The sequence below is a fragment of the Orcinus orca genome, chromosome 12 (genome assembly GCF_937001465.1).
Source record: "Orcinus orca chromosome 12, mOrcOrc1.1, whole genome shotgun sequence".
Classification (NCBI taxonomy): domain Eukaryota; kingdom Metazoa; phylum Chordata; class Mammalia; order Artiodactyla; family Delphinidae; genus Orcinus; species Orcinus orca.
Genome location: NC_064570.1, coordinates 7,795,093 through 7,820,456, shown reverse-complemented (window position 1 = coordinate 7,820,456; position 25,364 = coordinate 7,795,093). Strand labels below are relative to the sequence as shown.

Here is a 25,364-nt window from a genome sequence, read left to right as displayed (position 1 = left end):
GTTAGGAATCAATCACTATAACTGGGTTTATGGAGAGGTGAAAAATATCAAGTCTATTTTAATGGTTTAAACAGAATAAGTCTATTCAGCTTTGAAATTCCAGCCATCACTGATTACCCCACCCAAGTACTTACCCTTTACTCAAATACATCTTGTCAATATTGACAATTAATGATTATTCAATCTTAATTATTACTGAAATATTTGTAAAACTCCGTATCTATGGCAAACTCCAAGCTCTCTATATGCAGCCCTTGGGGATGGTTAAAGCTCTTGGATAATATCATGAAAATGCATTAACATCTATTTGATAAGTATTAAGTCCCTACTGTGTGTCCAACACTGTCCCAGGGCCTAGAGAGAATCAGACAAAGCAAGACCTCTCTCTGGAAGACTAGATCGTGGGGTGTGTCCGGGGGAAACAGCCAGAGCTGAGGCTGCCAAGTGGGCCAGGTATTGAGGTTCCTATAGAGAACTCTGAAAGATTTTGAACTTTGCCCAGTAGGGGATATGAAGTTGGAAAAGGTTTTAAGCAGAAGAGTCATCCAACCTGTGATTACTTGCTCCTCGCCTTCCAGATTGTCCGCAGTCAACCAGAGGAAATCCTTTTGATCTGTGAGACACTGAGACTCTCTGGCTCTCACACACTCGTCGCTACAGCTGATCTTCCGGTACAAGAACTTGGCAAGTGTGGCCAGCCCCACGGAAGGGTACGGACTCCTCCCACTGTTTGCACAGAGAACCAAGTTAACCCCCAAGTAAACGAATGACTGATTATTGGCGCCCAGGCAAAACAAAGGGGAACTTTAAAAAGCCACGAGAGCAAAAGCGCACAAAGAGAATGGCCCGCGGGCCTGCAGTTGGGAGGATTCGCACCAAATTCTCGCTGCCGAGATCGAGAGCCCGGGCTGAACGCGGGATACTCTGGTCACCCCACTTTTCACTGACTCCAAAAACATTAAATTCAAAAAAGACAACCTTATCCCCCCAAAACAAAAACGCCAAGACAGAAACGACAACACCGGGGGGTTCAGATAAACGTCTGAACGGCTGGCGGGCTGCGCGCCTTGAGTCCCAACTCCACAGTCCCGCCCCCTGCCCGGCCCAGCTCCGCCCTCGCGTCTGCGCACCGGCGCCCGCGGAGGCGGTGGGCGGGGCGCTCTGAGGCTCCGCCCCCAGAGCGGCATGTCAGAGGCGGGGCTGGATCTTGCTCACTAGCCGGCTGCGCTGGGCCAACCGTAGCTCGAGAGGCAGTAGTGCGGCAGGATGAGTGCAGACTCAGACCCCGTGGTTATCGTCTCGGCGGCGCGGACCATCATAGGTAAGCGGTCGGCGGACCCGGCATGGGGTTTGAGGCGCGAGCTCGGCCCGTCCCGGCCCGGTCGCGGGGACCCCCGGGACCTCCGGGACCCTCGGCACCCGGCACCTCGCGCCTTCCTTGGCCCGCCTGCCTTCCCCGCCCCCTCGTCGCGCGGTGAGGTCCACTCCACTCCGAGTGTTCTGATTGGATTCTTGGGTAGGGCCACTGCGCCTCCCGGCTCTCCCATTGGCTGGGGAGACCCCTGATTGGCCAGCCTCAGGAGACGCCACCTCGGCCCTGTGGCCTCAGGGGCGGGGCCACTGGGTGGTGGGTGCCGGGGCGTTGGGCAGAGGTCGCGTTAGTCAAAGGAGGTTTACAGAGAATTGCCCAAATGTCCTTAGTGTTGTATAGATTTCAAAGGCCCTGGACTCGCGGGAGTGTGGACCCCTCTTGTTAGGAAAGCGTGGGCCGCGCCCATCCGCTCGGATTTGGGGAGTGGATGTGTAGGTTTCTCGCGGGTCCGCGGCTTCCCCGCACGGCCTGGGGGCCGCCTCCCCGGGCTTCGGCTGCTGCAAGGCACCCACGCTCCACTCTGTGCCCAGACGAGATGCGGTGGGCGCCTGCGCAGGGGGAAAGCACCGGGCCGCCGGTCCCCCGCCGCCCTGGGCGCGCTCTCCATCGCCCTCGCCTTCCCTTCTATTCTAGGCTCCTTCAATGGTGCCTTATCCACCGTTCCTGTCTATGACCTGGGCTCAACTGTCATCAGAGAGGTCCTCAAAAGGGCCGCTGTGGCTCCCGAAGAGGTATCAGAGGTCATATTTGGACACGTTTTGGCAGCAGGTAACTCCACAGTGACCCCAGCAGAGAGGTCAGGTTGTTGGAAGCAGCCCATTAACACTCCCCTCCCCCGACCCCCCACCAACACTCAGAAACTTGTTTTCTTGTCTCCGTAAATTTGCTTACAGAGTTCCCTCTGTTGGAATACCTCCTGTCGCCCCTCTGTCAAGCCCCAACAGTGCTTCTGTCCAGCTTAACACTAAGCGTCTTTAATATACTTTTCCTACATTATCCTAGATCACCGTCCTCCACTGCCTTTTCTTTCTTTAGAAGCAGGGTCAGCCTGACACATGGGAGAGTATGCAGGGCCTTCCGTATTTCCCTAAAGTGTCACACATTCAATAACAATGTATTGAGTTCCTCTGTGCCCTGCACTGTGCTAGGTGTTGGGGATAGAGCTCCAACACAGGTTAGTCCTTGCCCGCATAGGGCTCACTTCCGAGTCGGCAAGGTGTGTTGCCGCCAGACTGCCAGACGGGCGCATCACCCCTGGAGGGCTGGCGGAGGTGAATCACCAGTGTCCCAGCCCACTTCTCATTCCCACTAGGTTCACAGACCCACGACCACTGACAATTCCTAATTAGTTATTCTTAACTAGTATCACGCTCACTCAGTAGCATAAATTCTAATTACCCCTAGTGATAGTTGGTCACGCTCACTTACGGCCACCTTTTGTCCTTACCTTATCTGAGACCAGGCCCATTTTTCTGTGCATTTACTTTGTAGTTTTGTAGTTCCTCTTCCTAATTCTCCTTTCTCACCTTGTCCTTTTGGGCAGCCTTAAAGTCGAAGCACGCCACTTTCTCCTGACTCTCCAGGGCTTTAAAGCATATGAGTAACTTTACTGGTGGCCCAAAGGTGGCTGCCTTTGGGCCACTCCCTCCTTTCTTCTTCCCAGACCCACGACTTAGACTTACTCTGTTGCCATAGGGTCCTCCACTCCTGGTTTCTGTTTTCTCTTCCATATCTCACCTCGCCTCACCTCTCACCTGTGTGGTATCTCCATACAATTAGAATAAAAATAACAGCTGTGTTTATTGAGGGCCTGCTAAGTGCTGGGCCTTTAAAAACCCTGTGTTCAGTGCTTTCATTAATCCTCTCAGGAAGTCTATTGGATCATATTCTCTCCATTTTACGAACGAGTAAATGAAAGTTTGAGAGATTGAGTAATTATCCAGGATCACAACCCACATCTGTCCCACCTCCTACGCAGGTACCCTCCAGGGTCATGTAACTAATGTTTACTGAGCACCTGCTGCGCTCCAGGCACTGTTCTATCAGCTGGGGATAAACAGGGTTCATATCAGATAGGAATCCTCAGTCTCATGGACCTCACTTTCTGCTAAATGCTAGACCATTAGTTAATTATGTTCAGCACTACTCTAAGTACCTGAAGATGGGGATTATGAATAAATACATAACATTTTTATAAAGGAGTTATTTACTTAAATACAGATGTAATTCACTGTAGCTTAAAAAGCAGGAACCTTAAATAATATTAATGTCTTCTTTATTAACTAGTATCCTATGAATTTAATTCAGAGAACATTTATTTATTCATTTATTTATTTTTGGCTGCGTTGGGTCTTCGTTGCTGCGCGCGGGCTTTCTCTAGTCACGGCGAGCGGGGGCTGCTCTTCGTTGCGGTGCGCAGGCTTCTCATTGCGATGCTTTCTCTTGTTGTGGAGCATGGGCTTAGTTGCTCCGCAGCATGTGGGATCTTCCCAGACCAGGGCTCAAACCCGTGTCCCCTGCACTGGCAGGCGGATTCTTAACCAGTGCGCCACCAGGGAAGTCCCCGCGAACATTTTGATACTGTTTTTTAAATAATTTTTCCTGGGACTTCCCTGGTGGTCCAGTGGCTGAGACTCTGCACTCCCAATGCAGGGGGCCTGGGTTTGATCCCTGGTCAGGGAACTAGATCCCACATGCCGCAACTAAAGATCCCGCATACCATAACGAAGATCCCGCGTGCTACAACTAAGACCCGACACAGCCAAATAAATAAATAAATATTTTAAAATAATAATTTTTCCTGCGTCTATTTTCAAACTTTAGGCTCCCAGCCTAATCCCAGATTAATAACACCGTGATGAATATAATCCCTAAATTTTTCTCAGTGACCCATTTGCTAGTTCTTTTCCAACAAACTCACTGAGGAGAGGTGTTCGGTATGGGTATACCTGAAATTTGCAATAGAGCGGCCACTGTATAAACACTGACCTGTTGATAACAGATAATGGCGACTGAAGATATTTGAAACTTTCCACTCCACCCCCTTCTCTGCCAACTTAAGTATGTGATGTATTTCTTCCCATTCCCTGAAGGAAGGGCCCACAGCTGAATTATAGAAAGGTATTGTCAGTTCTGATTTTGTACATATCTCGTTACGTAACCAGTTAATCATGGTGTGATGGATATTAAGCAAGGAAAGAAGTGCTTCTTAGCAGAGGTTTCCTCTTTTAAGTAACCCTCTTATCTGCCCAGGTGTCTTAAGCCATGATCAAGGAAGCAAATAACCGTAGTTAGAAACAGGAATAATGCCCAAGTTCTGCCCTCTGTTTATAAGGGAGTGTGTACTTATTCAAGCCCTAGAGAAAGATCAGGAAGACAGTTCCTTCTTACAGTATTAATAACTTCTTTGTGGAGAAGAAAGCCGATGTTCATAAATTTTTTAATTTTTTGTTTTTTATTTTTTGGCACATGGCACGTGGGATCTTAGTTCCCCGACCAGGGATCGAACCTGCGCCCCCTGCATTGGAAGCGTGGAGTCTTAACCACTGGACCTCCAGGGAAGCCCCGAAAGCTTATATTAATAAAATATCTGTAGAACAGCACAAGATAATATGTATTGAAGGGTCAGACTGGGATGGGTGTGAGGTCCACACAGGTCTTTGCCTCTGCCGGGAACTTGGCTTGGCTTGGCTTGGCTGGGAAGTGGCAAGAGACCCAGCTGGCAATCTCCTGATTTTGCACTCACTTTCATCCCAACATTTTATCTCTCTTTGATTGCTGGGAGGCCTCTCTGTTCCTTCCTCCAGGTTGTGGGCAGAATCCTGTTCGAAAAGCCAGTGTGGGTGCCGGAATCCCCTACTCTGTTCCAGCATGGAGCTGCCAAATGATCTGTGGGTCAGGCCTAAAAGCCGTGTGCCTTGCAGCCCAGTCCATAGTGGTAGGAGACTCCAGCATTGTGGTCGCAGGAGGCATGGAAAACATGAGCAAGGTAAGGCCTCTGAAGAGATGGCTCTCGCTGACCTCTCACTGATAAACTCTCGTCCACTGCCATAGCAGGGTAGACCAATGGTATCAGAGCTGGAACCAAACAGGGAACAAGTAAAAAACGCATTGAACCTTGATTCCTGCCTGATTATTAATTATTCTTCAAATTGGATGGGAAATCCAGGTTGAAGAAAAAGCCTATCAACCAGTGTGACTGGAACAGAATATATTTTTTTTCTAAAATGTTACTAGGGCTTCCCTGGTGGCGCAGTGGTTGAGAATCTGCCTGCCAATGCAGGGGACACGGGTTCGAGCCCTGGTCCAGGAAGATCCCACATGCCACGGAGCAGCTAAGCCCATGCACCACAACTACCAAGCCTGTGCTCTAGAGCCCGTGAGCCACAACTACAGAGCCCACGAGCCACAACTCCAGAGCCTGTGCGCCACAACTACTGAAGTCCACGCACTGCAACGGAGAGTAGCCCCCCACTCGCCGCAACTAGAGAAAGCCCGCACACAGCAATGAAGACCCAATGTGGCCAAAAGTAAATAAATAAATTAAATAAATAAAATTGTTACTGAAGCGTATTTTCTGAATTAAACCTGTAACATTAGTCAGTTGATATACTTCGCTTTAAATTTCTTTCTCATTGTGAGTAAAAGTTGAAAACAGATGATGCCACTTACCTTCCTGCACAGGACAAGGAATATTCCAGGGACCACATTTTGTTGACCTTTGGTAAGTATAGAATATGGAAAAGAGGACCACTGAGTAGTGCCTTTCTCCAGCAGGCTTGCCAGGTGGGACTGGTTTCACCAAGTTCCATCCCTCAAATCGGCACAGTGGTGAAAAGGAAAAAATATATCCCCTAGCTTCCTGCAGGAGTTCAGGGTCTCACCTGGGGATCCCGCAGGCAGAGGTCGACTCAGCCCCACATTTGCGGAGGCTCTGGAGGAGGCAGGGTGAAAGTAGCAAACGTAATCGGAGTGATTCTGATGGGACCGTACTAATAGCTGTGCTTGTAAACACGCAGACGTAACAGCCCTTAGTCTTGGTATTATTCCCAGTTTACAGGTAAGGAAACTGAGGCCCAGAGCCTGGACTCCAATAGAGATCTTCTGACTCTTAAGTCTTTCCATTCTATGATAGCTGCTATCGAGTTGGTAGGAGTTAAGAGGATCCCCTACTGAGAAATCTCCCCCTATCAGTTAATTAAGCAACCTGGTTATTCTCACTGTAGGCATTGTGTCCCATCAAAATAAGTAACACATTGTTCCCATCACTTAAGCCCTTTGATGAGCTCTTCATTTAATAGGTGACTAGTTGCTTCTTTGGAAAGAATAAAGAGCTTTTTAAGGAAATAGGACACAGAATGCGTAGGTTTGTTTGACAGAAGACTGGAAATGGGTGGGGAGGAGAGCAATGGGTCTCCAGGAGTAGGAAGGGTGGAGTAGCCTGTTGATTCCAGGGCTCTTCAGGCCCTGGGCCCTGGGTGGGGAGGAACATGGACTGGAACAGGGGAGAAGGGTCATAAGGGGGACTAGGTGAAGACTGAGGAATCACTGGAGAGCTGTTTTGGGTTTTTTTAAACATATTTATTTTTGGCTGCATTGGGTCTTCGTTGCTGCGCGCCGGCTTTCTCTAGTTGTGGCGAGCAGGGGCTACTTTTCGTTGAAGTGCATGGGCTTCTCATTGCAGTGGCTTCTCTTGTTGCAGAGCACGGGCTCTAGGCGTGCAGGCTTCAGTAGTTGGCACGCGGGCTCAGTAGTTGTGGCGCACGGGCTTAGTTGCTCCGTGGCATGTGGGATCTTCCTGGACCAGGGCTCGAACCTGTGTCCCCTGCATTGGCAGGTGGATTCTCAACCACTGCGCTACCAGGGAAGCCCCCTGGATAGTTCTGAGTGGGATCCTAAGGAGAGGACTGGTTACAACCAAGCCTAATCTATTGTATTTGTTGTTTTCAGGCTCCTCACTTGGTTCACTTGAGGACAGGAGTCCGGATGGGGGATACACCGCTAACTGACAGTATGCTCTGTGATGGGCTTATAGATGCATTTCACAACTATCATATGGGCATTACAGGTAAGGCAAACATGGCTGAAAACATACTAACCGTAAAAAGTTTAAAACAGATCCTATAATAATCGGCTTTGCAGGTGCTTTCCTCTTTCAGGGCAGGGACTGTGTCCTAATCACTTTGTATCCCTGATGACAGGGATAGTTCCCATTTGATGAACCGAAGTGGGGACGTATTCCCTCTGTCCTTTGTGACTCCTTGATTGTCAGGGAATGTTAGTAGTGGGAGGTGCCTCAGAGTTCTTCTGGATCAAACTCTCACTTTACCATATGACAGAACAGAGCTCACAGATAGTGGCTTTGTGGCAAAGGCAACATCAGAGATAAACTAGTACTTCTGGTACCTAACTCTGTTGCACTACGCAGTCAGGTCTTCATCCGTCTAGAAGGCTCCTGTGGTCTAGGTGTACTGGCAAAGCAACTGGAAGATCAAAAGAACTCCTGTCTTTACTGCATATAAATGTAAAACTTAAGAACATTTTAAGTTTTGAGTTAAAGAAACCAACCCTGAGAGGTTAAGCATCTTGCTGAGATGCCTGGCAGCGGCTCTGGTTCTGTGAAAAGACTTCTTGTGAAAAAGATAAGGAGGGGAAGGGCGAGGTTCCAGGCAGAGGGAACAGTGTGTGTGAGTGCCTGGAAGGGAGGGCGGGCTTGGAGAGGCGGGGACAGTGAGAAGTTCAGGGCGTCTCTGTCGCTGTGGGACTGACAGCTGCAGCAGAGATGGCTGGGCATCGCGGGCAATGTGTGCTGTACTAGGGCCTAACGTGTCAGTTTCTCAAAGTGCCACAGTCCAGCTAACTGCCTCAACATCACCGGAGATGGTCATTAAACATTTAGCTCCCCAGCCCTTTCCGAGGTGTCATGGACTGAATTGTGTTCTTCCAAAATTCCTATTCCCTAACCCCCAGGACCTCAGAATGTGACCTGTACTTGGAGGTGGGGCCTTTTAAGGGGTAATTAAGTTGAAATGAGGCTTTTAGCCTGGGCCCTAATTCAGTCTGACTCGTATCCTTATCAAAAGAGGAAGAAATACCAGAGATGTGGGCACAGAAGACCATGTGAAGATATAGTGAGAAGGTTTCCAAGGAGAGGGCCCTCAGGAGAAAACAAGGCTGCCGGTGCCTTGATCTTGGGCGCCTACCCTCCTGAATTGTGGGAAAATAAATTTCTGTTGCTTAAAAAGAAAAGATAATGGCTCAGGCCATGATGTAGTAATTAGTAAAGACTAGACCTCCTACTATAAACAAGTATAAGACTGGTCAGAATATATCAACCAACCGTTTTCAAACGGCCAACAATCATGCAAAACTGAACTTCTTGAAAGAAGGGAAAGACCCACTATAACTAGATTTCTACCTGGGGCTGCTTTCCTAACTTTTTATCTGGGGAAAAGTGGCTTCAAAGAACTGGAGAGGTAGAGATCAGAGTCTGGGGCTGCTCAGATGGCTAGGTTTGTGGGGCAGAGCACTGGAGAGAAGAAGAGGAGCTCCAGAAATCTGCTAAGGGTCCCCTTAAGGCTTTGGCCAAATGTTTAGCTATGGATGTTCAGGGCAACGCTCTACAAGGCCTAGTAGAAGCAGCTTCTAGGAACATGAATGGAGATTTTTTTTTTTTTTTTTGGCTGCTCAATGTGGCATGCAGGATCTTAGTTCCCCGACCAGGGATTGAACCCATGCCCCCTGCAGTGGAAGCCTGGAGTCTTAACCACTGGACCACCAGGGAAGTCCCTGAATGGAGATTTTAGATTGCTGGGGGACACAGAAGTTTTGACCAACAACAGTAGAGACTTTACTGAACCCACTGGACACTCCATTGACATCTAAGAAAGGCCACAGTTTAGGGTAGGACCCAGGGTAAGGGCTACTCTAGACCCAAACTAATTATCTTAGAAACAAATTTCAAACAAGTTTCTGTTGCGCTTCACAGATACTGTGTTTTTACAAATTGAACGTTTGTGGCCACCCTGTGTCAAGCAATTCTGTCAGTGCCATTTTTCCAACAGCATTTGCTCACCTCAGGTCTCTGGGTCACATTTTGGTAATATTTGCAATATTTCAACTTTTTCATTTTTATATTTGTTGTGGTGATATGAAAAGCCTGGACCTAGAATACCCAAAACAATTTTGACAAAGCAGGAAACAGAAAGATCTTTGATGTTACTGCTAGAACTTGCTGAAGGCTCAGATGATGGTTAGCATTTTTTAGCAATAAGGTGTTTTTTAATTATGTACATTGTTTTTTAAGATATAGTGCTATTGCACACATAATATACTACACTAACTTTACAGTGTAGAAATATGGTGGATGCTACTTTAATCAAGTGAGCAAAGCTAACATCACCTGAGATAAACTCCCACTTGTATCCTGATAAGATTCAGTGAGGGACTTCCCTCGTGGTGCAGTGGTTAAGAATCCCCCTGCCAATGCAGGGGACATGGGTTCGAGTCCTGGTCCAGGAAGATCCCACATGCCACGGAGCAACTAAGCCCGTGCGCCACAACTACTGAGCTTGCGCTCTAGAACCCGTGAGCCACAACTACTGAGCCCTCGTGCCACAACTACTGAAGCCCGTGTGCCTAGCCTGTGCGCTGCAACAAAGAGAGGCCACCACAGTTAGAAGCCCGTGCATCCCAATGAAGAGTAGCCCCCGCTCGCCGCAACTAGAGAAAGCCTGCGCGCAGCAACGAAGACCCAACACAGCCATAAATAAATAAATAAATGATTCAGTGAGAAGATAGTATATAATCATCATTCAGTGCTTTCACACATAATCTAATCTTGAGGAAACATGAGTCAAACAAACCCAAATTGATGACATCTGACAAAAGAACTAGCCCCTGCCCTTCAGAAATATCAAGGTTAAGAAACACAGAGACAGGGACGTCCCTGGTGGTCCAGTGGTTGGGACTCCTCGCTTCCAGTGCGGGGTGTGGGTTCCATCCCTGGTGGGGGAACTAAGATTCCCACATGCTGCGTGGCCAAAAAAAATAATAATAAAAATAAAAACATGGTTTCCTAGAACTACTGAGCCTCACATAGCACATCGTAAACTTTAACATAAAAAACAAAACACAAAGTCTAAGGAGGTGTTCCAAATAAAAAGAAACTAAAGAGATGGACGGTGAAATGCAGTGCGTGATCCTGGATTGGACGTTACTGGACTGAACAAATAAATTAGCTCTAAAGGGCATCATTGGGTCAATAGGTGAAACTTGAATATGGACTAAGAATTAGATAATAGTATTTTATCACTGTTAAATTTCCTGATTTTGGTAGCTGTGGTTGTGTAAGAAAATGGCCTTTGTGGGGGGAAAATATACAGTGAAATTAAAATTTAGAGATATAGGGGCATGGTGTCTACAACTTTCCATCAAATGGTTCAGAGAGAATGATAAAGCAAATGGGGCAAAAAATATGAACAACTGGTGAAGCCATATAAATGAAATTTCCGAAAGTTATTTTATAGAAAGGAAAAGAGAAGGAAGGAAGCAAAGAAAGGAAATGGCTTCTTAAGAATCACTGCAACGTTTCCACATTCAGTGGGAGGCAAGATTGCCGCAGAGCACTGTCTCAGTCCACCAGCGAGCCTGCCATTGTTGGGCCTCAGTGCTTGTTTAAAGGTGAAAAACTTGAGCTACCAAAAGCCAGTTCCTAAAAATGTTTGGTTTTTGCTTTTTTTCTTTCACAGCTGAAAATGTAGCCAACAAATGGCAAGTGAGTAGAGAAGATCAGGACAAGGTTGCAGTTGTGTCCCAGAACAGGACAGAAAGCGCACAGAAAGCTGGCCATTTTGACAAAGAGATTGTACCGGTTTTTGTATCTTCTAAAAAAGGTGGGTGTATAAGTCATGAAGGTGTTTTTATATATATAAATTTACTTACTTATATTTTTGGCTACGTTGGGTCTTTGTTGCTGCGCACGGACTTTCTCTAGTTGCGGCGATCGGGGGCTACTCTTTGTTGCGGTGCACAGGCTTCTCATTGTGGTGGCTTCTCTCATTGTGGAGCACGGGCTCTAGGCACACAGGCTTCAGCAGTTGTAGCTCGCAGGCTCTAGACCACAGGCTCAGTAGTTGCGGCAGGCGAACTTCAGTAGTTGTGGCACATGGGCTCAGTAGTCATCGCTTACGGGCTCTAGAGCTCAGGCTCAGTAGTTGTGGCGCACGGGTTTAGTTGCTCCATGGCATGTTGGATCTTCCCGGACCAGGGCTCGAACCCGTGTTTCCTGCATTGGCAGGGGGATTCTTAACCACTGCGCCACCAGGGAAGCCCAGTCATAATGGTTTAAACATCAACGGGGCTATTTATAAGTAAATTGTTAATATTCAAAAGAATAACATATAGGAATGTTTATACATCGTGTCTCAGTTGTCTTTCAGGTTGCAAAGATATATTCAGGATAGATCTGAATGTGAGGTAGGGAAGGAGACATGGGAGGCTGTGTCAGCATCCAGACACTTTTCGCCCAGGGTCTCCACATGGCTGTGTAGATGGAGCGTTTTAGGAGAAATTGGAGAAAGCAGCCGACCTTTCTATGCCTACAGGCTCAATCGCCTCCGAAGCAAATGTCCATTACTTCCTGTTGCTTCTGTGTGTGTTTCATATTTGAGGGTGGATCTTCTGGGGTCACTTAGCTATTCTCTAATATGGAACACTCTAGTCAAGTTCTGTTACTGATGACTGACATCGATTATGCCCAGCCTTTATGAGACTGGCTTTGACACCCTAGATCCAGTCAGTTGTAACCAGCCAAGACCTATATACCCCAAATCTTAGCAACCTTTTAAGCAAAGAAGTCCCTGTAACTGCCTTCCTCAGAAAGGGGTGTCTGGATATGGAAAACATGTCTTTACAGTAATTTGTACTAGTGTGTACTTCCCTATTGGAATAAAAGTATTTTATAATAAACCTTTTCTTCCAAATGTGAATCCTTCTATATCATGTCTGAGGAACTGTACTAATCTTGGGTAACGATTTTCCCTTTTCTCAGGTCTTACTGAAGTTAAAACAGATGAGTTTCCTCGCCATGGGAGCAACATGGAAGCCATGTCTAAGCTAAAGCCTTGCTTCCTTACAGATGGAACAGGAACCGTCACCCCAGCTAATGCTTCAGGTTAGATTTTCTGAAGGGCAGTTGTGGGAGTATTATCTTCTGCTAGGTCTACTAAGTTAATACCTTTTTAATTTCATTTCATCAATTATTTATATACAAATTATGCTAAAACCTTGTTTTCGTTACTTTAGGAGAAAATGTAGTTTTGATCATGTTTCTTCATATTTAGATTTATGACTTAACCTGTACAACATACTGAAAAATGGATTTGGTTTCCTTGCAGTATCCTAACGAGACACCAAGTGAAAAAGCAAATTAGGGAACTCCAGATTTCATCTACCACCTCTGTCCTTTTCCAAAACCCGGAACTCCCATTACCTCCTATGAGGTCTGGGCTATTTCTTCCATTTCTTTTCATTAATCTCCCCTCCCCCACTGCTTTAATCTTTCTGCTCTTTATCCCACTGGAATGTTCTGTGGTCTGTTATATCATCTTGTCAAAAGGTATTAACTTAACCCATGTCTTCAGGTGTTGGAGAAAGTAGACACAGGTATGTAACTTAGCAAGCACTGTTTTGGAAATTAAGACATTCATATTTTACAGGAATAAATGATGGTGCTGCAGCTGTGGTTCTTATGAAGAAGTCAGAAGCTGATAACCGTGGGCTTACATCCCTAGCACAGATAGTTTCCTGGTCACAAGCAGGTGTGGAGCCTTCCATTATGGGAATAGGACCAATTCCAGCAATAAAGCAAGCTGTGAGTTTAATTTCCAATGTTAGCACCTGTCCTTTTTGTTGCTAAAGCCTCTTGGGGACCAGACCAGTAACTTGTAAATGCTTATTAACTTCTACCTCCTTCAAACCTTCGCTCAGATCCTTCCCACTCCAAAATGCCGAGACTGAGCTTGATTTTATTTTCATATTTATTCCTATCAGGCTTCACTTGCATTGTCTCAAAAGGAGACATCCTCCCATTAGCCTTAACTGAGCTTATTCACTTAATTACATCTGTAGTGTTCTTTCCCTTCCGCGAAGAGCAGCCCGCATTTGGCTCATCTGCTTTATAGGGCAACTAGTTCTGCTCTATAACCTCACGGCCACGTGTTAAGCGGTTCAAATTTGAAGACAGTATAGAATTTCCAAGGGGTGTTTTATCCTTAAACCTTTTAGAATTGGTGTCACCAAGGCAAAATGTGTTACCACTTGGAACTCAAAGTGGCATTTTCAAGAGATCCTTCAATATCATACAGTATATTCTGCTTCTACACCTACAACGAAGAATGGTTCCACTTGAGATTTTAGCTCTCTCTTCCATTAACCTTTCCTTTAGGTTGCAAAAGCAGGTTGGTCGCTGGAGGATGTTGACGTATTTGAAATCAATGAAGCCTTTGCAGCCGTGTCTGTTGCAATAGCTAAAGAACTTGGACTAAACCCAGAGAAGGTAAACCTAAGCACGCAGTCCTGACAAGAGCTTGCAAATGAACATTCACAATGTGATCTTAACACTGTAAACAGCAAAACACAGGATGTGTCCCAGGTACTGGCCATACAGTAAGGGGTGGGTGCTAGGTAAGTTCCTGTTGGACTTGGGAGTTCACTTATTTTATTGCTTCCTAAGGCAAAAAAACTTGTGTGCATTAGTTCACTTCCCACAGGAAGAGGGTATTTTCAGTCTTAAACTAAGGTAGTCAGAATGGATGTCACAAGGGTACAAATCACTTCCTAAGCAACTTGAACTAAAAACTGAATTTGAAAGGGTAGTTAACTGGTATGACATTAAGAGGAAAAAGACAAGTTTGGGATTCTAACTTTATGTCCAGAGAAAAATAAATGATACAAATCTTATGTACCCCTTAGGTCAACACTGAAGGAGGAGCTATAGCCCTGGGCCACCCTCTCGGAGCATCTGGCTGCCGGATTCTTGTTACCCTGTTGCACACGATGGAGCGCAAGGGTGGACATCGTGGGGTTGCTGCCCTGTGCATTGGGGGTGGGATGGGAATAGCAATGTGTGTTCTGAGGGGATGAAACTGCTTAACCATTAATTATGCTTAAACTAAACGTGAACCTCGTTTCTTTTTAAACTAATGAAATACTAAGTTAGTGAAATCAGAGGACCAAAGTGAGGATGGCAACTATCTCCCACTTCAAAAGAATCCCAAGACTTGACAGCTGCTTGCACTTTAATGTGTAACACTCGAGGTACAACAAGATAAATGCATCTAACATTGTCATAAATAAAAGACATCAGTCATCAAGGGCTCCAGAGTGAACAGCATCTTCATAACCTCCATGCTTATCATCTTTGCTTTCTGGGTGTAATTTAATAAGATCATCAATTCGAAGAATGGTAATTGCAGCTTCAGTTGCAAATTTCAAACTTTTAACTTTAACTATGGTTGGTTCAAACACCCCTGCTTGTTTGTTGTCTCGGGGTTTACCATTGACCAAGTCAAGACCAATCCTGCAATTTAGAAAAAAACCTATTAAATGGCCTCTTTCATAGTTCACACCCATCCTATTCCACTCCTTTAAAAGTTGACTAGGGGGACTTCCCTGGTGGTCCAGTGGTTAAGACTCCACATTCCCAATGCAGGGGGCCTGGGTTCAATCCCTGGCCAGGGAACTAGATCCCACACGCCACAAATAAGAGCCCGCCTGCTGCAACTGAAGATCCTATACGTCGCAACTAAGGCCCGGCGCAGCCAAATAAATATTTAAAAAGTTGACTAGGTGGTAGTCCCATTAGTGCCAGCTATTCCATTCAAATGTTAACCTTGGGAAACGCTGGGACTTACAGTAGATCCCTATAAGTCTAAAGTAATTGATTATGGATAAACAAATTCAGCACCGAAAGAGGTGTGGAAAGCCTAGATGGTAGTTAAGAAATTGTTTCTAAACATCATTTAATATCTTAAAAGGAGGTTGCTTAAAAACAGGTGTGGACCACCCAAAAATAATTTCCTCTCTGGAACCTTCCTACTGTAGGTAAATGACTCTACCCACAGCAGCAGGGAAAGGTGGGGAATCCGATCTGATAACTAAGACACACCAATGCTAATAATCACTAGTCATCATCCTTCGTGAGTTTAAAACAAAAACCAAACTACCATATGTGATATACAGGTGACAATGAGAAATGTCAAGTACGCTTACCATTTTAGATTTTTGCGTTCTGGGTTAACTTGAGCCTCATTATGAAAAGCTCTTAATTTTGCAACCAGATCTATGGAGTCTTGGGCAGCATTAACGGCCAGAGTGTTGGGAATAACAAGAAGAGACCTTGCGAACTCGGCAATAGCGAGCTGCTCCCGGGAGCCCTGAGAACAAAGACAATGAGGTGTCTTCACAGAAGGAAGAAAATTAACACCCACAGCGGCAGCTAAGGTCGCAGAAGAGACGTATTCATGTGAACAAAGTGCCGTGCCCTTCCAGAAATGAAAACGGGCTTCCAGATGTTCTTACCATGCTGGTTGCGTAGTTTTCGAGGTATATGGACAGGGCCGCTTCTACGGCGCCGCCACCAGGAACCACAGATTTCGACTCCAAAACTCTCTTCACCACACAAAGCGCATCATGTAAAGAGCGCTCCATCTCGTCACACATGAAATCATTTGCGCCGCGTAAGATGACCGACGCAGAGGTACGAGCCTTAGTGCTATTTCAGAAACAGGGAAATTCTCAAATCAATGCTTTAATAAATCCGTGCAGAAATTCAGTCTAAGTGCCTTGATTAAATCCTGCTTACACAGGACATTTAGATATGGAAGCAATGTCTAGACCATGGAGAAGAGATGAAATGGTTACTTCACCTCAACTTACAATGGCCCAACATTATTTTATCCCATGCGTATAACTGCTTATATCACTGACAGACTATATAGCAGCAAATAAATGGGAAGGTGACCTATTTTCACTCATTAATAAATAAAATCTGTAGAGCTTTATAATTTAGAAAGTAGCTCTTACTTTTTAATCAAGATCAGTTCATCATCGCAAATTCTCTCCTGTACCACCTCTTCTGCTTGTCCCAACATTGAAGCTTCAAAAGTTTCTTCACCTTCCAAATTGGCCAGGGTCGACAGAATAGTTGCTATTAAAGTAATTACAAAGATCTGTAAACACTGTTCTTTCATGGATATTTTCAAATCCTGCCTTAGATTCAGACACATGTATTTATGATAGAGGTGTCATATAAAGGTAAGGTTAAGGTTTACAGTTAAGCATCAGGCAACCAACTGTCCTTTTATCCTAAGATGGAACCATGTCACTTTGAGGTGGAGCAAGTAAAAGAACTTGCCCAGTTACATAAAAACACGCCTCTATACACATATCTGTGGCACAAAGCATTAAGGGAGTAAAAAGTAAAAACTGTTACGTTTCTGGAGCTGCTTATTGTTAACATCCAATGTAAAGGGACACGGTCCTGGGTAGTAACAGTATCCGAGAGCCGGGAGGAGACTCACCTCCGGAAGCTTTAGCAACGCGTTTAAGGTCCCTTTTTAAAACTCTTCGAACTGCCATAGCACCAGTCTCCACAAAATACTTCAGACACATGTCGTCAATTCCACCAGTGGTTAGAATAACATTGGCACCAGTTGCCAGGATCTTCTGGATTCGCTCCTTGGTAATATCTGACTCTCTACAAAGGTAGGTATTTGAGTAGTAACCTAAAGTTATCTGCTGTGTTTTTTATGTTAAATACAGCTCGAACTTCCATTAAGTATTTTTCACAAAATAATTGCAGATTAAATTATATTAACTAGGGACTTCCCTGGTGGCACAGTGGTTAAGAATCCGCTTGCCAATGCAGGGGACATGGGTTCGAGCCCTGGTCTGGGAAGGTCCCATATTCCGCGGAGCAACTAAGCCCGTGCGCCACAACTACTGAGCCTGCGCTCTAGAGCCCGTGAGCTGCAACTACTGAAGCCTGTGCACCTAGAGCCCGCGCTCTGCAACAAGAGAAGCCACCGCAATAAGAAGCCTGCGCGTTGCAACGAAAAGTAGCCCCCGCTTGCCGCAACTAGAGAAAGCCCGCGCACGGCAACAAAGACCCAGTGCAGCCAAAAAAAAAAAATATATTCTCTCCGTTCTATGACCAGAATTTAAATCGGTCCAATTTACAGAAAAGGGATTAAAAACTACCAGTTAGCTCTCCCCCACCCCAATTTGAGCTCTTAACCAAGAACTGTGGTTAGAAAGGAAGCAGCGTCCCTGCCTTCAAGGATCTGGGACAACCAAACTCCAGGGCTAATGTTACTCAGTGCAGTACAGAGACTACAAGTGCATGAGAGCCATGCATCCAGCCTGGCAGGTGGGACAAGGAAAGCTAAAGGTCTGGAGTTAATACAGGGTCCAGAGTTGAAACTGCAGGTGGGATCAAAAAATGAAGAACCTTGTAGGTTCTTGTTAGTCTTGTAGGGATGTTTGTGTGAACTGAGAAGCTGTTTAATATTTTTAAGTGAAAGTAACGTTATCAATCTGTGTTTTCAAAAGATGAAGGAATGAAGACAAGGTGATAACTGGAGGTGAATCTATCTGAGAACAGATGGCCTGAGCAGATAAGTCAAAGTTTATGGCTTGGGTAACTGGGAGGTTCAGCCACTGACTCCTGGAGTGAAATAAATGCTAAAAGGTTGGGCTGCAAGATGACAGAGTTCCTGTTTCAACAAGATGAGTCTGAAGCCCCTGCGATACTCAGGTGAAACTGCCAGAAGGAAATGGAAATCCCAAACTATGGGAAACATACACAGATTTGAAAAATAGCCAATATAGAGACAGCTGAAGCCATTTTACTCATTCAAAGAATAGTAGATGAGATCAAAGGATCTTAGTGAAATGAGTTAAAGGTGAACCTCAAAATAAAACTCTGTATATACACTAAACAAATACTGCACGTCAAACATGATACTAAGGATGGGGGCTACAAAGCAAAGGAAATGATTCAGCCTCTACCTTCACAGAGCGTACAATTGCAGACACAGAAATATAGTTAGAAACTGTGCTTAAGCCCCAGGAAGACAAAGTATAGGAGCTCACAGCAGAGAATAATTCAGATTGAGGGGGAAAGAAAAGCTTAAGAGATTTATCAACTAAAAAATAAACTAAAAAATTAACCAGTCAAAACAAGTAGGCACGGGCTTCCCTGGTGGCGCAGTGGTTAAGAGTCCGCCTGCCGATGCAGGGGACACGGGTTCGTGCCCCGGTCCGGGAAGATCCCATATGTTGCGGAGCGGCTGGGCCCATGAACCATGGCCGCTGAGCCTGCACATCCGGAGCCTGTGCTCCGCAACGGGAGAGGCCACAACAGTGAGGCCCGCGTACCACAAAAACGAAAACAAAAACAAAAACAAGTAGGCACAGAATATATTTTGGGCAGACGAAGGAAAACTCTTAGGGGCCTGTGGAAGTAGAGCTTTGGTGGATTCTAGTTTCAGCCATGCTAGAGCACAGTAAAAAGAGTTATATAAGGAATTTAAAAACCTATCCTAGAGCTTCCTTGGTGGCGCAGTGGTGAGTCCGCCTGCCGATGCAGGGGACACAGGTTCGTGCCCCGGTCCGGGAAGATCCCACATGCTGCGGAGCGGCTGGGCCCGTGAGCCATGGCCGCTGAGCCTGCGCGTCCGGAGCCTGTGCTCCGCAACGGGAGAGGCCACAGCAGTGAGAGGCCCGCGTACCGCCAAAAAAAAAAAAACCTATCCTAGAGTGAAGGGAAGCCTCCAAAAGGTTCTGGCCTTGCAAGCAACGAGATCCACTTGGCTGCTGTGAGAATAGCCCGGGTGGGAACAAGACTGAAACCAAGACGACCAGCTTGGGTGCCTCTCCAATAGTCTGGGCAAGGAAATGGAAAAGTAGGTGAATTTGAGATTTAATTTATAGATAGAAATCAAGTGGTCTTGATGACAAATTAGAAAGGGAAAGAGTATTAAGTAAAAAGGAGTTACAGACATTTCCCAGTCTTCTGCCTGAATAGAGGGGTCCCTAACTAAAATGGCAAAGAGCAGATTTGGGGGTATCATCACAAGTTCAATTTTAGACATAATGACTTTGAGATGCTTAAGAAGCATTCAATCAATTAAAGCTCAGAGAAATAGATTTGGGAGCCTCCAGCACAGAGACGCTGGCCACCCAGGCACAGGAATACAGATGCGGTAGTATCACAAAACCGCTCTATCCTCGGAAGGTCTTTCAAGCAGTCAAAGGCTTGATAAAGGTCAAGTGGAAATTGAACATGTCTAATGAATTTCACAGCTGTGATCACTAGTGACCTGAGCAAGCGGTCCTCCAGTGGAGAACACAGTTGAAGAGGATATGAGAAATAGAACACCAGGAAGGTTTTTGTGTAAATCACTCGTGACATCTGGCTATGAAGAACTGAGGAAGGATAGAGTAATTGGAACACCTGGGGGCACAAGAGGCTTTTATTTAGGGATAAGAGAGGTACAAGTGGAATCCAGAAAGGAATGAAGAGTAGAATTAGCAGTTGAAGATGCAGTTGAGAAAGAATAATAGAGGAAGCAAGACTCTAAAAGCAGAAGACAACAGGCTCTGAATACTTATTCTAGAGGGGCTGACCTCTGATGGAAAGAGTACACATGCAGATAGATTTAAGAGTACATCTTGGGACTTCCCTGGTGGTCTAGCAATTAAGACTTCGTGCTTCCACAGCAGGGGATGTGATCCCTGGTTGGGGAACTAAGATCCCGTGTGCCACATGGTTCGGCCAAAAAACAAAGGAAAAAAAAGGGAGTACCTCTTCCCGACTAGCTCTCTAGCATGCCAGTCAATAGATATGGACGTATGAACTACCTGGTACCTGGCAGAATCAACACTATACTGTTTGGTTCTTGTACCACTTGAGGAAACACATTCCTGGATGCATCTTCAAGCCTTAATATCAATATACTCATAAAACCAAAATTCCACAGAATGTTCATTTTCATGTATCACCCAAATCTCTCTTAAATCATCACGTTTTCTAATTTTCCAAGCAGTTTGGGTAAAATATAGTTTGACTTCAGTTAAAACTTTGGTTAAAAACGTTAATATTTAAAGTCCTCCAAGACACTCACTTGAAAACAAAAAAACTAATTGCCTAATCATCATACCCTGCTACCTATTAGACCTACCACTCATTCTTTTTAGTTTACTGTCACCTGCTCTAAAAAAGGGCACTTTACAAACACCCCCTGTCCAAGGTCAAAAATGAATCTCTCAACATACCTCTGTCTAATCTGGTCCAGTTTTTCAGGGTCTGTAATAACCACTTGTACACCAAGCTTCATTTTTGTTTTCTGCAGGCTGAAGTCAAGGCAAGCAATTTTTGCATTCACTATTCTCTTGGGCATGCCTAAAATTGAACATAACATTAAGTACCTTTACAGTAACTATAACATTGTTACCTTTTATAAAACACACCTATCCTTAGAGATCTGCAGAGATTTTAAATTGTTGTATGTAAACAAATTTAGATTTTATTACTTTTACCCTTAGAAACAAACACTTAAATGGCATTAAACACACGTTTTCTTTTAATTTGCATTTTTCTTAAGTTATATGTAATTAAATTACAAAAGAGGAATTGGCAACATTATGGACCATTTCCTTTTTCTCTGGGCTTCACTAAAGAACAGTAAATGCACATCCTGGATAGTTCACCTGAAATGTAGTTATACAGTCCACAAACAGCTAACTTTATCCTTTAGTATTCTCGTTACATGACCAAATCAAACCATAGCCCTTACCCTGGGATCCCACCACACAGTTGAGTGCATAGCCATTGATGAGCATACTCTCCATCTGACTTCTCCCATGGGCTTTCAGAATATTAATGGAATTGACTGGATAGCGAGGCTGGCCTCTGACATCCGTGTATTTAACAGCAAGTACAGCGTCTACCACCATATTAGCAAAGAAATCTCCACTTCTAAGCCAACAGTTAAGGAGAAAAGAGACTCGGGATGGACAGCGGGTGCACATGAAAATCAAGGGTAATTCAAAGGCACTTCCTTTTAGCAATCTCATCAAAGAAACAACCATTATATACGCCACCAAAATGTTAGAGTACTATTTATCACTATCTGCATACTACTTTACACATACTTTGTATTACTTTTCCCCCTAGGAAAGAAGGGAACAGGCAATTTCCATACAGCATCATCTGGCAGAAAAACTAACACAGCGTCTTACTTTTAAAAAAGCCTACACTTTACTGGACCATCACAAGGATACATTCCAATGATTTTGGAAGACATCGATGTCTTAGCAGCATTGATCAGGCAATCCTTTCCAAGTTCATCAGTGTTAATAATTAGATTCTCACTGATATAACGCACTGCTTCCCTGTTTGAAGTGTGGGGAAGAAAACATAAATTCACTACTCAAAATTTTTGCTTTATCATTGTGTCAGGATGTCAGAGGCATCAATTTTCTGTTCAGCCATTTCATATAGGAGGAGGACACAAATAATCCTCCCTCTTCAGATCACGGCAATTTTAATCTATCCCATAAGCATAGCCACTAAATCTATTATTAGGAGATAACGTGGTAGTCAAATGGGAAGAAAAGGATACTGGCCCAACTTCCTACTTCAAATGTTTACTTAAATGCTAAAATACAACTTTTTCAAAGTAAGATTTAGTCATTAATTGAAACATTTAAAGAACAGACTGTTGGCAACTATTACATTAAATAATATATAAAATTTTCTCTAATTGTAAACAATCTTACTTGCAAGCAAGTCGATAGCCACTAATAACTGATGTGGGATGAATTTTCTGTTTGACAAGTTCATCTGCATTTTTTAGAAGTTCTGCTGCAATAATAACCTGCAGAGAAAACATCCATTACTCTCACAATAGCCTGACATTCATTATGTGCAACACATATGTACAAACAACACTAACACGCATCAGATATTAAGAACCAGAATGGTAACAGTGGTGAAATGCATAACTGCTTATTAGAAACCAGAAAAAAAGACACCCCTACACGGTATTGTATACGCAAATAGCTAAAGCCAGATAAGAGTCAGTACAACAATAGGAGACACATCCATTACTCTTCAAGATGAAGTGCTCAACATAAGCTAAATGAAGAGCCTGACCACTCACATTATCTGTACTATTTATTTATTTATTTGGCTGTGCACGGCTTGCAGGATATTAGTTCCCCAACCAGGGATTGAACCCAGGCCCTCGGCACTGAAAGTGCAGAGTCCTAACCACTGAACCGCCAGGGAATTCTTGATCTGTACTATTTTACGTTATTATTTTAAAAATCATCCTTCTAAGTACACCAAAAATTATTTTTTAATCAAAAAAAACTTTGAAAAAAATCTAGTCTGCATCTTTTCGAGGAAATTATAGTTACATTTTAAAAACTACGTTATCATAAACAAGCTACTTAACAAAGACCATTATTTTAGAAAAGGTAGATTTCATTCTTCCATGGCTTAAAGTTTAATCTAGAAACAACCATTTTCTACCACAAGCCACTGCTTGTTTCTTTACAGCAAATTATTATTTGTTCCTCACCAAATAATAGTGTTTCTACTACATCAGGGTGCTGGGTGATCTTCAAGGAGTTTAAATCATGTTACTGATCGCGTTTACAAACTTTCTCAAACTCCCATTTGAACTCATGAGATCACTTGTCAGCCTTTAAAATATAAAAACATGTTGTTTTTAAAAAACTGGTAAGGTTTTAGGAATTCCTGGGCCTCAGGCTATGAGGGGAGGAGAAAAAAAAGACACTTTTTTTTCCTTTAAAAAAAAACCATTAAAAAAAATTCTGCGTGATGCATGAATAATAGCTGAGAAAAAATTCGTAAAACTCGCAAAAACATTTAAAGTGAGGATTATATTAAATTATCTCTTAAGTTTCTTTTCTACTTGAATTGTACAAACTAGCTATAACCACAAGTCTTCAAATTTTGTTTCTGAACCACTACCCCCAAAACAAATGACTTACCTCTGGCTTCACTTTCTGAAAGTTTGATTTTAAAAGGTATACTAGTATTTAGCCATTAGTCCATTAGTCTTTACCTACCACGGAGGTAGTTCCGTCTCCCACTTCTTTGTCTTGCAGGTCAGCAAGCTCGCAAAGAACTCTGGCTGCAGGGTGTTCCACCTCCAGTAACTTCAGGATGGTCGCACCATCATTAGTAATGGTTACATCCTAAGAAATTTCCCGGGAAAGAAAAACTGACATAATCACCCACAGAAACAGAATATCGCCTAAGTTAGAATAACCCCATTATGATACATTCACCTTCGGTATACCTTTCAACACTACCATCCTGATAAACACAAAGAATTTACAAAGCAAGGTGTTTATGAACCGTTTTTTCCCCTTAAAGTGACTAACACGATGTTTAGATATACTTACACCAATATCATCCACTAACATTTTATCCAAGCCAACTGGACCAAGAGAACTTTTCACAATATTGGCAATCGAAGCTGCAGCCATGACTGCAGAAATGAAAGAAAGAAATTAGAAAATCCTTGATTCCAAGGACAATCATTTCAGCCTAAAAGAAGTAAGTGACATGCAACAGCCTCTTTTTCAAATCTACAAATCCGTCCCAATTTGAAAATTAGTTATTAAAAGTCTAATATGGGGAGGGGAGTGGCTAGTAACACACAGTCTGAATTCAACCGCCAAGGGGACGCCAAGTGTTGTAGAGAGTACCCACTTTATTGTCTCATAAAATTAAAACATAATCTACTCTTCGACATTTCAGATTCTGCCACTCCACACAGAACAGAAATAGATACGTATCAGCCTTTTCCTTCAGACTCTGGCAGGTTTAAGAAAAAAAAAGTTCTATTAAAATTAACAAGACTTTGTGAATCAAAAAAGCGGTAATCCAAAGGTTCTGACTATACTTCAAATTTGTTCATGACAAAAATAGGAATCTATCAAATGACAGTACGAGGGACTGGCATTCGTGACTTCTGAAGTATAAACCATCTCAACAATGCTTTAAGCGGTTAAAATCTACTAGATAAAATGTGTTTATCATTTAACATTCAACAAAAACTTCGTCAGCTAGCTTTGTTACAAGAAGTGGTCAGCGACAGGTGGGGTACGGACTGAATCGGCAGGGGGACCACGGGCAAGTCGTCTTTAAGAGTGGCCGATGGCCATTCGCCCCTCAGTAAAACGAGCCGTTAAAGCCAGTTCTTCCTGGTGGATGGCCCTAAAAGGAGACCCAGAGATTGCGGTGGACACCCTTCCTGATTAACATCAAGACAAAAGGACGCAGGGCATCCGGCCCTCTGGGACTCGAGGCGCGGCGGCACGTGCCGGTGCGCGGAGCCCGCCCTCCAGGTCGGGGCGCGCCTCGCCAGCCTCATGACCGCAGCATCCGGGCAGCTCTGGTTAAAACCGCGCTGCGCCCTCGGGAATGCCGCGCTCCGGGAAGAGGGCGCTGCCGCCCCGAAGCGCCGAGACCCGCTGCGGGTCGGAGACGCTGCCCGTGCCACCCGGGGGGCCCTTTCTGGGGAGAGAAGGGAAGGCGTGAGCACGGCAGCCACGGCCCCAGCGAGGCAGGGGAGGGTGGCGCACCGCCGCGGGCCCGCCGCAGGCCTCGCCCGCCCTTACCGTTCTGGGAGCGGATCGCCTCCCCAGTGCTGCGGTCCCCGAACACGGACAAGGGCCCCTCCATCTTCGCGGCAGGGCACACGTCGAGTTTCACTCACACCACGGGCAGCAAGCGTCTTGTTCCTGGGCCGGGCGGCGGCCACAGCAGCGGCGACTGCGTGGAACTGGCCTGCGCTACGCCGCGAGAGCTGCTGGGAATTCCACTCCTCCCCGCTCTCTGGCCGGGCCGCGGGGCAGGGCGGGAAAGAAAAATGGGGAGGAGGGTGGA

At 44.8% G+C, this 25,364-nt stretch overlaps 2 protein-coding genes and 2 non-coding genes across 5 annotated transcripts; 1 reads left to right on the top strand and 3 right to left on the bottom strand.

The window, feature by feature from the left end:
• Positions 1-1,162: 1,162 nt before the first annotated feature.
• On the top strand, positions 1,163-14,748 carry ACAT2 (acetyl-CoA acetyltransferase 2). 2 transcript variants are annotated; one of them, XM_004278883.4, is made up of 9 exons: positions 1,163-1,321; positions 2,006-2,140; positions 5,179-5,360; positions 7,322-7,439; positions 11,122-11,265; positions 12,423-12,545; positions 13,090-13,244; positions 13,818-13,928; positions 14,345-14,748. In XM_004278883.4, the coding sequence occupies exons 1-9, from the start codon at positions 1,267-1,269 to the stop codon at positions 14,513-14,515; spliced, it is 1,194 nt and encodes a 397-aa protein (XP_004278931.1). In that variant the 5' UTR covers positions 1,163-1,266; the 3' UTR covers positions 14,516-14,748. The 2 variants fall into 2 exon arrangements, with proteins under 2 accessions (XP_004278931.1, XP_033259903.1); XM_033404012.2 differs by lacking the exon at positions 11,122-11,265.
• TCP1 (t-complex 1) lies at positions 14,657-25,268 on the bottom strand. Its single transcript, XM_004278882.4, has 12 exons — positions 25,097-25,268; positions 23,876-23,961; positions 23,537-23,665; positions 22,217-22,314; positions 21,719-21,829; positions 21,232-21,413; positions 20,711-20,837; positions 16,954-17,129; positions 16,457-16,580; positions 15,953-16,145; positions 15,644-15,807; positions 14,657-14,951 (listed from the first exon to the last, which is right to left on the bottom strand). Exons 1-12 carry the CDS (start codon positions 25,158-25,160, stop codon positions 14,735-14,737), a joined length of 1,671 nt encoding a protein of 556 aa, XP_004278930.1. The 5' UTR covers positions 25,161-25,268; the 3' UTR covers positions 14,657-14,734.
• Positions 16,258-16,389, bottom strand: LOC117196275 (small nucleolar RNA SNORA20). The gene has a single exon (XR_004476388.1). It is a non-coding gene; the product is annotated as a small nucleolar RNA SNORA20 (small nucleolar RNA).
• LOC117196276 (small nucleolar RNA SNORA29) lies at positions 21,912-22,049 on the bottom strand. Its single transcript, XR_004476389.1, has one exon. It is a non-coding gene; the product is annotated as a small nucleolar RNA SNORA29 (small nucleolar RNA).
• Positions 25,269-25,364: the final 96 nt, after the last annotated feature.

Bases quoted from the DNA above. Each gene is read 5' to 3' on its own strand.
- ACAT2 (XM_004278883.4), top strand. From the start codon at position 1,267: ATGAGTGCAGACTCAGACCCCGTGGTTATCGTCTCGGCGGCGCGGACC. The intron at 11,266-12,422 runs GTGGGTGTATAA...CCCTTTTCTCAG, and splicing joins TTTTGTATCTTCTAAAAAAG to GTCTTACTGAAGTTAAAACA. The intron at 13,245-13,817 runs GTGAGTTTAATT...CCTTTCCTTTAG, and splicing joins TTCCAGCAATAAAGCAAGCT to GTTGCAAAAGCAGGTTGGTC.
- TCP1 (XM_004278882.4), bottom strand. From the start codon at position 25,160: ATGGAGGGGCCCTTGTCCGTGTTCGGGGACCGCAGCACTGGGGAGGCG. The intron at 22,315-23,536 runs GTAGGTAAAGAC...TTTTCTCTGCAG, and splicing joins GAGACGGAACTACCTCCGTG to GTTATTATTGCAGCAGAACT. The intron at 14,952-15,643 runs GTAAGCGTACTT...TCTAAATTGCAG, and splicing joins GAACGCAAAAATCTAAAATG to GATTGGTCTTGACTTGGTCA.